At 39.5% G+C, this 12,769-nt stretch overlaps 1 protein-coding gene across 1 annotated transcript; it reads right to left on the bottom strand.

Moving 5' to 3' along the window:
* Nucleotides 1–2,803: 2,803 nt before the first annotated feature.
* LOC117293629 (N(4)-(Beta-N-acetylglucosaminyl)-L-asparaginase-like) lies at nt 2,804–11,586 on the bottom strand. Its single transcript, XM_033776000.1, has 10 exons — nt 11,224–11,586; nt 10,259–10,364; nt 9,561–9,608; nt 9,034–9,146; nt 8,403–8,463; nt 7,603–7,654; nt 6,484–6,677; nt 5,385–5,492; nt 4,320–4,453; nt 2,804–3,170 (listed from the first exon to the last, which is right to left on the bottom strand). Exons 1-10 carry the CDS (start codon nt 11,396–11,398, stop codon nt 3,067–3,069), a joined length of 1,095 nt encoding a protein of 364 aa, XP_033631891.1. The 5' UTR covers nt 11,399–11,586; the 3' UTR covers nt 2,804–3,066.
* Between the last annotated feature and the right edge of the window lie 1,183 nt (nt 11,587–12,769).

Raw genomic sequence — 12,769 nt, 5'->3', positions numbered from 1 at the left:
CAAGGATTTTAACTAGGGTCCTTGGGGTGGAAGGCAAGGAACGATAACACTACGCCAACCTGAACGTTAAAGGCAAATCAACTTAATTACAAACAAATTTGTTCAAGAACAGTTAAAAGCATGTGCACTTTAGGGCAACAAAATGCTGAACCCTTAGTGATATCAATGTGTGAAAGCTCAAAATGTGCAATAGTTAATGTATTTGAGGTTTATCTTGGATTCATTGTACAACTTTTACATAAAGTTTTATAAATATTCACGTTTTGTTTTCAAATCTAGGTTGTTTTTAACAGGAGCATGTATTCCTTGGCAAGCGACATTATCTGCTTAGTATGTGACTTGCAGATTATTTTCCATTAAGGTAGTTTGACTATAAATAGTTGGTACTGTACAGTTGTTTTGGATGAAAATAAATTTAATGTTGACATTTCTGGTAGAAGAAATAAACAAACAAAAGATTTATAGCAATACATTCAGTAAATTAAAAACACACGACTCCCTTTAAAGGTAGCATTTTCTTAATGTTGTTAGTGTGTCAAAGTCAATGGGAGACTTTCGGGACGCTTGGTGGCAGCAGACTTACCAGGTAAAATCCATTGTTCTTGGTAATGTGCGCATGCTCGGAACTATGTAAACAATGGGAATTCACCTGGTAAGTCTGCTGCCACCTAGTGTCCAAAAGTCTCCCATTATATTATAGAGGTCCAGAGAAAAATCAGCTCTCAAAAATATTTGAATTGGAAATGGGATTGAATTCAAGGTCTTTTTCTTAAATGTACAATAGCAATGGTTAGCAATAGATAAAGTGTGTCAATGTAGTCGAGGTTCAGCTTAAAGGCACTGGACACCTTTGGTAATTGTCAAAGACCAGTATTCTCACTTGGTGTATCTCAATTGTGCATAAAATAACAAACCTCTCAAAGTTTGACTCAATTGGTTGTCAAAGTTGCGAGAGAATAACGAAAGAAAAAACACCCTTATTGTAATACTTTGTGTCCTTTCAGATGCCTTGATTTTGAGACATCAGCTGAGGTCTCAAATTCAATTCAAATATTCCAGTGAGATATTACTTCTTTCTCAGAAACTACGTTACTTCAGAGGCAGCCATTTCTCACAATATTTTATACCATCAACAGCTCTCCATTGCTCGTTACAAAGTAAGTTTTTATGCTAACAATTATTTTAAGTAATTACCAATAGTGTCCAGTGCCTTTAAGCAAATACATTCAGTATTTGAGAATGATTTAACACTTAACTGCAATATTAGACTTATTGACAAGTCGTTAAATGTCTGTCGCAGTAATATCGTTCCAACTCTCTGCAATTCTCGCGACATGGGCAATATTCTCCTGAGACTGCTGGCACTTGAGACTACTGCTCTCTATTGTCCCATTTAATGGGGAGTAGAAGTCAGCAACCAGCAGTTCGCCAAGAGGAGTGTTCTTGCGAGACCAGTATTCGATAGCAGAAACCTTAATCATGACGCCACCACCACAACTCGACTATCTCACCGCAACAAACCATTAATGACTTGTTCACAATTCTACTGCAATATGTCAGGCATGCAACTGTTCAGCTGATTTCTTCTTTTTCTTTTCAAAACAGTGCTATAGAAACCTGAAAAACACTGTACAAAAGTCAAGTGTGATCGGCCATCTCCTCTTTTTTTACAATTAGAAAGTTGCACGTCTGAATATGTGCGTTAACAACATGTACAGATAGATTCTAATCCTCCACCTCAAGGTTGTATACTACTTTAAATATCAATTTCTTATCCAATCAAATAATTGTTATTTACAAAACCACAAGGCAACTGCACCATCTCAAAGAACTGAATGAACTCCTTGAAATTGAGTACAAACTTTATGGTTTCTAGCCATGAGATTTTGTATGTTTTGCTGAAGTTGCATAATGTTTATGAATATTTATTACATGAATATAGATGTAAAGTCTAGACAGATGTTTTGTCGTGTGAAGTGAGAAATAAACGTAAGTTATAAATAATTTGGAAGTTTGCAGAGTCTAGTATGTTACCTACTCGGCATTTTATAATTTTATCATTGGTAACCAGACACTTGTAGCGTTATCATTACTTGATCACATTGTCCATTATTGTCCATTGTCCATTTGTTTTTTTCTTCAATCCTACAAAAAGCAGACTACATGTATTATTATCTCTCTACATCACTAATCTGTCACTGATCTGAGCATGGAGGAAGGAAGAGAAGGAGCTCGAACGAAGGGACTTCAAAAGTCGAACCCGTGGTACCGCGGTCGTTTAAAGACACCTCGTAATCACCCACATACCTTATACAGACAATGGGCGACCTCGCGTATGTGAGTTTGCGCGTGCGTACTTAGTTCTTCACTCAACTATGGTGTCGTATGTCGTATGGATATAATACAGAAAAAACTACTTTTTTGAGACCTACATGTAATAAAAATTGTGTACACTTTCGCCCACCAAATCGAAAAACACAATTGAGTAACCACCACCCTCGTGTGGTAATACCCAAATGTTGAACGACCGCTAGTGACAGGAAAGTCACAAAAAATGTAAAAATATGCCATGATATTTCCGTGAAACACCACAAACGGTAAATGAAAACGTGTATATTCACAATTCTTGTCTCCAATGATTCAACTTTACACGAAGGCAATGGTGCAGAGCGGCGGTACCACACCTTCTGTACAAAGAGATCTAATCCTGCTCGTTAATCGGCCGTCCAGCTGGAGGTCTATTTTTTCAACTGGTCAGACAGGGGCATTGTCAGTGTTCTTTTGTTACTCTGCCGTTTTGCGGGTCATTCGAGCTCCTTCTCTTCCTTCCTCCATGATCCGAGTACCCCCAAAACAAACATTTTTTTTCTTTCTTCGTTGTTGCATTTTCTTTTGATTTCTAGCGCGTACAGTCACTCCTAACTGTTTCAGATGACAAACTTTTCATTTACTTTAATTCTTAATTGGTTTGGCGCGTCCCTGGAGCACCTGTCTGAAACTGTTGACAATGTAATGTGGAGCAATCTTGAGACAATGAAGATGCAGATACACAGCAGTCGGCAGTAACTACTTCACCTTTTTCATGCAAGAAACTTCTGCAACGTGAGGGGCTTGAAGTGCCGGATGATAGATTGAATAATGAAAGCTTGGAAAACCATAGCAAGCAGCTCCTGTAATGGAGAACACAATCAATACATTAGTATTACAGTAGACTTTGCCCCTGTCTTTATCCGCAAGGGTAAAGCCAGGTACCTGCTCTTCAGATCCAGTGATTCCATTGGATACAATGATATCATTGGATAAATGCAGTGACTAAAAGCTACCGTAGCTGGGTTTGTTTTGATTGGTCTGAGGTCACCTCGGACGACCAATCAAAACACAGATATGGAAAGCTTACTTTCGGTCGTCTGCATGCTGTGTACACAAGTGTGTATTGTATACAGTACGTGCATGTACTTGCATGTAATGTTGGTGTAAAACAAATGAATGTAGGTCAAAGGTGAATGTACGCGCCGGCTTGGAGACCGGTCTCTGGCGTTATTCACGAGCCTCGTAGTGTGACATGGTATAAAATCATTGTGCACAGTTTCACATTGAGGACTTGTGACTGTGTCACCAGAGTGTGAGCATCATGTCTGAATTGTAAGTCAGTGTTTTTATGGCTGGGTTTTCATGTGGTGACATATGCTTGCCTCTACATGGTGATGATGTGTAGTGTAGCCACGCCTTGTTCTGTATGTAAGTTTACATTTGTATTTCTTTAAACCCCGGGTCCGTTTCAGCCATGCCATTTCAAAGTGCTTTCATGCCTATAAATATTTATTTTTTTGTACAGTTATAGGCTTGGTTTTGACAGTGTTTTCCGAGTGCATGCGGCAGGGTAACATTTTAGGGGTTTAGTTTGGGACAAAGTTGTTGTTGTGTGTTACAGGCTTTCTAGCCCTCCAAATTCAACAGCGAATTCGGCCTTGAGTTAACCCAAATTTAATGCTTAAAACATTCCTGCATGTACAAGAGACACATTGGGGCTCCTTTCCTGTTTATTCTGGTGAATTAAGTGTAATCGATGGTTTGGTCAAAATAGCGGCATTCATTTATTTTAGTCCATACTGCCTCCTCCGTTTTTATGTGAATTGAGATTTGGAAGTTATTTTTGTTAGTTGAATAAAAAGTCTCTGAGAAATTACAGACGACAACTGAAAACTTTTAAATTGTTCGAGAGTCCACAAACTATTTCATTAGCTAATTGACAGGGCTTTAGAACTTTTATGGATCATAGATTCACACAGGTTTGAAAACAGAACGATGTTGACACTCACCATATACTCCCTTCTTATTTGCTGCAACGACTGCCCCACTGAAGTCTGGGTAGAACTTGATAATTGGTGCCAATGCTTGTTCACATGCACTGCTTGGACTCATACCACGATTCATGTTATCAACAGCTCGCAAACTGAAAAGCAAATATAAACCATCTTAATTTTGTTTTTTACCATAGAGCTATATATATTAACTAGAGCGCTAACTTGCTCTGCGTTTTGAAGCCACCCTGGGCGCAGACATGTTTGATGTGGTGCATGACTATAAAACGATTTTAATTTTAAGAGAACACACTTTGCCGTGATTTTTGCGTGTGCATTTTACGTACGCGACTGCCCATTCGCGTACGTCCCCACCCTGCCTATTATTGTTTGTGCTAAATGTCGTACTAAAAAAAGTATACGCACCTCATGACGCACGCAGTTTGTACGCTCATCATCAGCAGAATGTGCGTTCACAATTGCTGCATTTTTTGGTTCAATGACACATAGAAAAGAACAAACGCACTATCATGCAAATAGCTGTACAATTGCCGTACAAAATTTCAAGCTTTTGTATTGGTTTGTACATAAACATGGATGCGCCCACACGGCTTCAAAACCTTAGTGCGTGTAGTACAGGGTGTTAGCGCTCTAGTCAATATATATAGCTCTATGATTTTTACCCATACACCGATGTGTGTTAGCACTGTATACTCGGTACTCTCCCCAGTCCTGTGAACAAATATCACAGGCAAGTTACTCGGGTGGGATTCGAACCCACGACCCTTGCAATTCTAGAGCAGTGTCTTACCAACTAGACCACCGAGATTGCCCGGTGGCCAATGGTGGCTTTGAATCCTATGTTTTGGAAGCGGGTACCGCAACGATATAAGAGATGTTAAATTTGCATGCTTTTAGCTACCAGGCAATCTCAGCAGTCTAGTTGGTAAGACACTGCTCTAGAATGGCAAGGGGTCATGGGTTTGAATCCCACCCGAGTAATATGCCGAGTAGATGCGTGCGCTATATAAGACTTCAATATTATATTCAGCAGAATATTGTTGCAATAAAAATGTTAAATACCTTGGAAGAAATCTCATCATAACATCCCCGTCTCCCGTAGCAGCTGCCCCTCCTACATCATTATCAACATAACAACCAGAACCAGCTATTGGGGAATCACCAACTCGACTGTAGAAATAACACAAAGCAAAACTCATACCTATTATCTTTGTTTAGTTTGGAACAATAACATGATTTGGGGTTGAACAAAGACAAATTTTACTAGAGCAAGATTTGAACCAACGACCTAAGGATTAAAGGGCTTTAACAACTGAATTACAAAGCCCTTTATCTTCAAGCAGGCTTGAATCCTTGACTCTGATTGGTCGATCCATAGCAACAAGGAGTTTGATATAAACTTATATCGCACGGCCCATATCACACCCTGCATATTGTATGTTCTAACTCTGGGTTTTGCGCGTCTATAAAGCTATACGCAAAACAAACAGCTTACACTGTAAAAGAAGTTAATGTAAATTTCCGAGGTGGTGCGTTTGCGTTAAATGCTTATCGTCACATGCGTTGCTTGAAGTTTACTTGAAGATAAATTTGTTATCACACGCGCGCTCGTGGAATACAAACAAATATAGCGCGTTTGTGTCCCTTATCCAACGAGGACAATATGGGCCCCAGAAACGTTATATTTTTATGTATTCCCACCGCGCTTACGTGACACATCTTTTTGTTAAATAACTTATTATACCGTATAATGTATTTTTAATTGTATGCATTTTGTAGTTCTGTATTTTCTGTAATTCTTTTATTCAACAGTCCTGGTTTTCACTCTTTCACTTTCCGAAAGCGCTTTTAGACTTCATTGTAATTATGCACTATATAAAAACTGTTCATTATTAAGAATATTATTATATCTTATAATGTTTGCGATCTCCCTATTTTGTCATCTTGCAAGACGAGCTGAGGGACACACCTGATCTGTCTACTTTCAAACACAACCTCAAGTCTCGTGTTCAATTTGTCAGCTTGCTAGCATCCGTCGCCTTTGAATGGTTCTATTCTAGATACTGTGTCCCTTATAAATTGTATGTTACTATTAATATCTTTGTTTGCTTAGGAGGGGGGGGGTAGTCAGGTTATTATGCATGATAGAAGTTATCCTTACCCCGGTACTTTATGATTAGCTCCATTCGTTGTCGTTCCACCAGCCACATTCCCAGCCTCGTCTATTACAATCATTCCAATAGTATCATGGTTACCTTGATTGACTTCCATGTTATATCTCAGCTGTTGTTTGAGTAAATTACCGGTGGCTGGTACATAGGGACCACATGATGAATCCGAATCAGGAACTACATTCTACAGAAAAAAACGATCAATAATAATGTCACTTACATGTATCTAAAACTGTATACAAGTTAGTCTGTTCAAGATATAAAACATCAGCCTTCCACTGTTTAAGTATCAATATCAATATGTCCCTTTTGTTATAAGTTCCTAGTTGAATGCCACAACAAGAAATAATAACCTGAGTTCATTCCTTAAACCATCTCAGCTCCCTGGGGAGTATACAGCCTCGTGCAACAAATATGCGCTACATGGCTAAATCAATCACAAGAACCATCTCTGCCCTCACAGGTACCCATTTTACCCCTGGGTGGAGAGAAGCAATTATAGTTAAGTGTCTTGCTCGTGTCTCGAACCCACACTCTGCTGCACCAGAGCTTGGTTTTCTTATCCACTCTGTAAGACACCCTGTAAGTACACAAGCATACGGTCCTGGGGTGGACTTCACAAAGAGTTAGGACTAGTCTTATCTTAGGACTATCCATGCAATTTGTGTATCTCCTAGGACTAGTCCTAAGTTAGGACTAGTCCTAACTCTTTGTGAAATCCACCCCTGGTGTTTGTTCTTACGACCTCACATCTCAACAGGGCATCATGGCCCAGTTTCATGGCTCTGCTTGCCGCCAAATTCTGCGCTTACTATCACCATTCTTCGCTTGCAGGGCAAGCGCAAAATTTTTGTATTTGAATATGTAAGCATATGCATGCACACAAGCAATATTCCCCGGCTAACCCATGAAATAAACTTAACGTAAGCGCAGAATTCACTGCTTCCGTAAGTGCCAATTCTTTGGTTGCCTAAAGCAAAGCCATGAAATTGTGCCCTGCTCTGTGGTTAAGAAAGTGCTGGATTACACGAGTGGGGGAACGCTGTTTACAGTAAACGATAATAACAATTATCTCGATAAGAAAAATTAACAATATGTCAAATCATTACCTGTCTGAAGTTTGGCTGACATTCTTTTGCCTTCCATTGTTTCCAATCTTCACTGCACAAAAGGATATAGGAAAGTTATTGTTTCAATCAAATATTCATAACAATTAAATATCTTCTTGTTTTTCCTGCTTTTTCCTGCTTTAGCAGGAAAAAACGCGAAGATACACATGTGTGCTACACACCTCGAGGTCTTGTTGTCACATAATGCACAGAAAAGCATAATAACAGTTCTGCAATAATTACTTGTCTTTTAGATAATAATTATATATTGAGCAATTTTTGATATCAAAGATCAGTATAAGTACTGTAAAATGTGATGGCTTAAAATGTTTATACATGTATAAGTTTTTAGTTGCAAAATTGTTGCTGCTGTATCCAAGTAATTTTCGCGCAAGTTAAGTCAAGTCGCCAGCTAAGTCAGCGACTTGAGACAACAACACTGCAGGGGTGGATTTCACAAAGAGTTAAGACTAGTCTTATCTCGAGTTAGGAATAGTAACTCGCCTAACTTAGGATTAGCCATACGTTTTTAACATCTCCAAGGACTAGTCCTAAGTTAGGACTTGTCCTAACTCGTTGTGAAATCGACCCCTGGTCATTCAATTACAGTTGCTACTTGAGTTTGGAGAAAACACGACACAACCAGCAAAGGTGCAAAGATGACTGCGATTTGATATTTATGACATCATCATGATGTCACTCTTAAATGCACATCTCTGTATCCTGGTTGATGCTCGTAAAAAGTTTGAAGTTTCATTACAAACTGGTCACCAATCATTTAAAGAGATTTGGTTACTTACATTGAAGTGTTTGTCGATAAAGTCTCTTCTTTAAACCCCATTTCCTTTGCAAATTGTGTGGCTGTGAGAAATAAAAACAAAAACAAGTCAAGTAATGGTATTCTTTTTGGTTTTACTTCGATGTGTGTTAGCACTGTATACTCAGGGTGTCGTTGCCACGCGGATAACAGCACCGAACTCAAGCTCGGGTGCTTCTGTTCAGCAGAGCGTAGGTTTGAATCCCGGTCGTGACACTTGTGTCCCTGAGCAAGACACTTAACTATTGCTTCTCTCCACCCAGGGGTAAATGGGTACCTGTGAGGGCAGAGATGGTTCTTGTGATTGATTTAGCCGAGTTGTGCATATTAATGTTGCACAGGCTGCATACTCCCCACCAGGGAGCTGAGATGGTTTAAGGAATGATTTAAGGCCCAGTGACCAGGGGTAATAATGTTGGAAGCGCTTTGGGACGCCCTCCGGGTGTGAAAAGCGCTATACTAACACTGGTTATTATTATTATCTATCTATAAAGTACGTTGATTAAAATAAAATGTTAAAGTTGATTAACTTTTGGAAACAAAGCCAATGTCTGCATAACACTGACTCAACAGAAAAGCTGAGCACTACTTTTTATAACATTATAAATACCAACCTAATTCTCCCACCAACAAAGTGTGTTTAGTATAATTCATAACGGCTCTAGCCACTGAGATTGCACTCTTGACTCTACGCAGACAGCCAACTGAACCAACATCATGAGTCACACTGAAAACAAACAAAAACAACAACATTCAGTGCATAGATTTTAACTTCTCCAATTCATTTCATTCTATGGCATGTATGGACAATCTTTATACCATCCTTGGAAGAAGTTTGAGGTAGTTTGTCTCTACACACAAAAAAACCCACTTCAAAGCCAGTCACACTGCAACAAAACGATTGCGTTATCAATGCACGCCCTCGGTTGGATGAATAAGCAAGCACGTATTCTGCGCTGAGCAATTTAACCAATAGAATGCGTTCTCTTTGCGTCGTGATTGATATCGTTTCCGACCTGAAAATCAGAGGTAGAACTACAAACTACATTGTTAAGACCCAAACATGGTTCACAGTTATTTGACTAATGGTCTGTTACGTGCTTACATTTGTTTGGGTTGGATTACGATTTAACTCACTCACCCATCCATTATCATTGCATCCAAAGTTGTCTCACCATTTTCATCGGGGCTGTTGATTTAAAAACATAAAAAGGTTTAATCCATGACGTTATTTCACTTCCAAATCTTGTTTCTCAACAGCAAACAACAAACAATGTGCATTTTATTAAAACCTATTATTGTATTTCCTTTGTAAGGTCAGGGTTGATAATTGTGACCATGATTAAAGTCAGTTTCCCAAAAAATAACCCTGCCCTGGGCAATTGGATAACTTTAGGAACCCAAGCGATAAGTGTTTAATAATGAAATCATTATAAGTTTGAGGTTATGATACATATATGAACTTAACCACTTCACTCCTATTGGTTCATAGTCACCAATTGTTTGTAAAATATAAACTTTGATTGGCTGTAATTTTCCCGCTTCTTTCTGGATCCTTTCCTTTTAAAATCCCTTTCCCCTCTCTTTTTCTATAAATGGATTGTATTTGTTCGTAATTGTTTTATGCCTCTGAAGAAGGTCCGGTTTGGATCGAAAGCTAAGGCCATCTACCCTACTCATGAACTTAACATGTACCAGTACTCAGGTTTTCTTTGCTGAGAAGATTTCACTTGATGATAAAGAACAAAAACTACAGAATGAAAGTTTTTACAAATTGAGGACTAAGAAAGTTATTCAGGCTGATTTAGTAACAAATAAATAACTTTCAGAATATCTTACTGATTTCCAAAACCAACACTTCCATCAGTCTGTTGCTCTTCACAGACAGTACATCCTTGTTCAACAGCATCTAGTGATGAACCACCGGACGTAATCACACTCCATGCTGTCAATATAAAAAATAAGATGAATAACAACATAAATACTAGCTACAATTATCATGATTACGTGGTCTCTGTGAACAATACCAGTTCTACACAGGATATCCTACCATTTTTTGCCAGATAGTGACAAATTGCGCCTAAATGTCATGAGATGAGTACATAATTGACTAGTTGCGATAACGTAACCCTCCTATTATGTTATCACAACTAATAATTGACTAGTTACTTCATTCATAGAAAGTAAGATCACGTTTAAAATGTGGTGAGATAAGAGGGACGGGACAGTGAGACTTCAAACTTGTTATTTTTTGGCACAATCAATAAATTGAGCTCAGGGATGCCTGAGATAAGTCGTGTAAGTTGAGAGCCGCGGATCAGACACCACCCCTTTTGTGATTGCAAATCCGGCAGTCACCGTGGTCCAATGGTTATACTTCAGTTCAGGGGAGGACTTGCAATCACAAGGTTGTTGGTTCGAATCCCCCAGCTAACCGCTGCTTTCACAACAATGAGTCACTAACTAGGTTACAGGTAGGTATAGGGTAGTAAATGTCAACATGATTAGTTAATGAATAAAAATTACGTAATTTGAGCAATTCGTAATCATTCATAATCATAGACAAAAGACATTAAGAAATAAACCAATGTTTGTAATATTGGTCATGAGCACGATGTGAGAGATTGGCGGCTTGGCGTTTAAATTTATACCCCCCCCCCCCCCCAGGCCAAGCCTCTACTGACTCGACTGACTGACGTGTTTGTGTGTGTGTGTTTGCTCTGCTGAGTGCCCTTGCTTATTGTGATGGGAAGATCATCTAAACAAACAAACAAACAGTGTATTGTTTGTAGTTCCTATCTTACCTTTGGCTGTAGCATTAGTAAATGGCCACGTATTGATGACCAGAGGCAAGATTGAACTCTTGTCTGACTTTGTTGTTCTTGTTGAGCATCCTGAGCCTGGGGAAGTCATTGTCAGGATTGTGATCGATGTTATTGTTAAAAAAAAGTAAAGGGTGGAATAGTTTAAATAATGCATGGTCCACGAGGTGTCTGTATGAAGATGATTGAAGCTGCGTTGCCCAGTAAATGGTTTAACCTCATTCTACGGTTCAATGGCGTGTGAGAAAAGCAGTAGGGGAGGGCAGCTTTACATCATCAAGTTAAGATAGCAGCGGTGGCCATGTTTATGTTTTATTTTCACTCGGGAGAAGTTTTAAAGCAAAAGAGGGCGCCCTACACTATTTACGGTCGAGAGTCAAATGAGTCAAAAGGGAAGGGAGGACAGAATCTCTGGAGGGACAAAAATCTCCAGCCACACCGGCGTCCGTAAAGCGCAAAAACTGAGTCAAACCGGGGAACAAACATCTGTTTAAATCTGTCCAAAACAAAAAGTGTATATACAATAAAAATAGAGAATACAAAATGTTTTGTCGCTTTATAAAAACTACAAAAATGAGCTCTGCATGCTGCTGGTGGTGAGGCCCTGCGCGTGTGGTGGTGCGGGGCGACTTGTGTCAAGTCTAGTGGGTAGAGCCCAGAAAAGTGGGAAGTGTAGTTTTGTGTACTTCCGCGGTTTTGGACTGTTGCTGAAAAACTGAAGGCTAATTGATATAGGTGAGTTTAATAATCCGGGTCATCTTGAAGTTTGTCAATAGAATAATAAAACATCACTCATAGTTTATATTACACTTGAGATAAAGTTAATCGCTTGCAATGATACGCAATCCCATGCAAAATTAGACTCGGCTCAGATCGGAAACATCAAACATGTCAAACATGTCAAACATGACGGCCGTGTATGGCTGGCATGACCTCCATGGCATGACCAACTTGCACCCACTGCCTTTTCTTTGAAACGAACAAAATAAATAAATAAACTATTGTAATGTATCAACAGATGGCCTAATTGCATTCCTTGGTTTGTTATTAGAATAGAAGTATGCAATTGTCCAGTAAAACACGATGAACGTTGTTGCAATGTTCACAAAATCACACACCACGGACGTGCCAATGACAGCATGGCCAAGCAAGGCAAAGGACTGGAGAACTCTGTTCAGACAACTGGACCATTCGGACCACTCAACCGTGAGACAATTTGACCGTTCAGACAACTCAACGGACAGTTTTTTAAACCGTCGGACAACTTGACTTAGGACAAAGACAAGTCAACGGATGACCGTGACTGGTGACAGTCGGGTCGCGCACAGGGCCGGTCGGGGAGGGGGAGGGGGGGGGGCGACTGTACTGTAATGACTTGGCGCAGGGCGTCCCCCGTGGTTGGGCCGACGTGACACAAGCAAAACATTGGTAGTTTGCACAAATATCCCGGGCGAATGAGGTTGGGCCGTTAATTTATACCTATTTATTTTTACCATTTACCATGTGTTTTTATTGTTGTTGCTTATAA

This window comes from Asterias rubens, chromosome 8, assembly GCF_902459465.1.
Source record: "Asterias rubens chromosome 8, eAstRub1.3, whole genome shotgun sequence".
Taxonomy (NCBI): Eukaryota; Metazoa; Echinodermata; class Asteroidea; order Forcipulatida; family Asteriidae; genus Asterias; species Asterias rubens.
The sequence above is the reverse complement of the archived record's forward strand: the minus strand, read 5'-3'. Positions and strand labels throughout refer to the sequence as shown.

Bases quoted from the DNA above. Each gene is read 5' to 3' on its own strand.
- LOC117293629 (XM_033776000.1), bottom strand. From the start codon at position 11,398: ATGCATTATTTAAACTATTCCACCCTTTACTTTTTTTTAACAATAACA. The intron at 10,365-11,223 runs GTAAGATAGGAA...TTATATTGACAG, and splicing joins TACTAATGCTACAGCCAAAG to CATGGAGTGTGATTACGTCC. The intron at 9,147-9,560 runs GTGAGTGAGTTA...GTTTGTTTTCAG, and splicing joins GATGCAATGATAATGGATGG to TGTGACTCATGATGTTGGTT.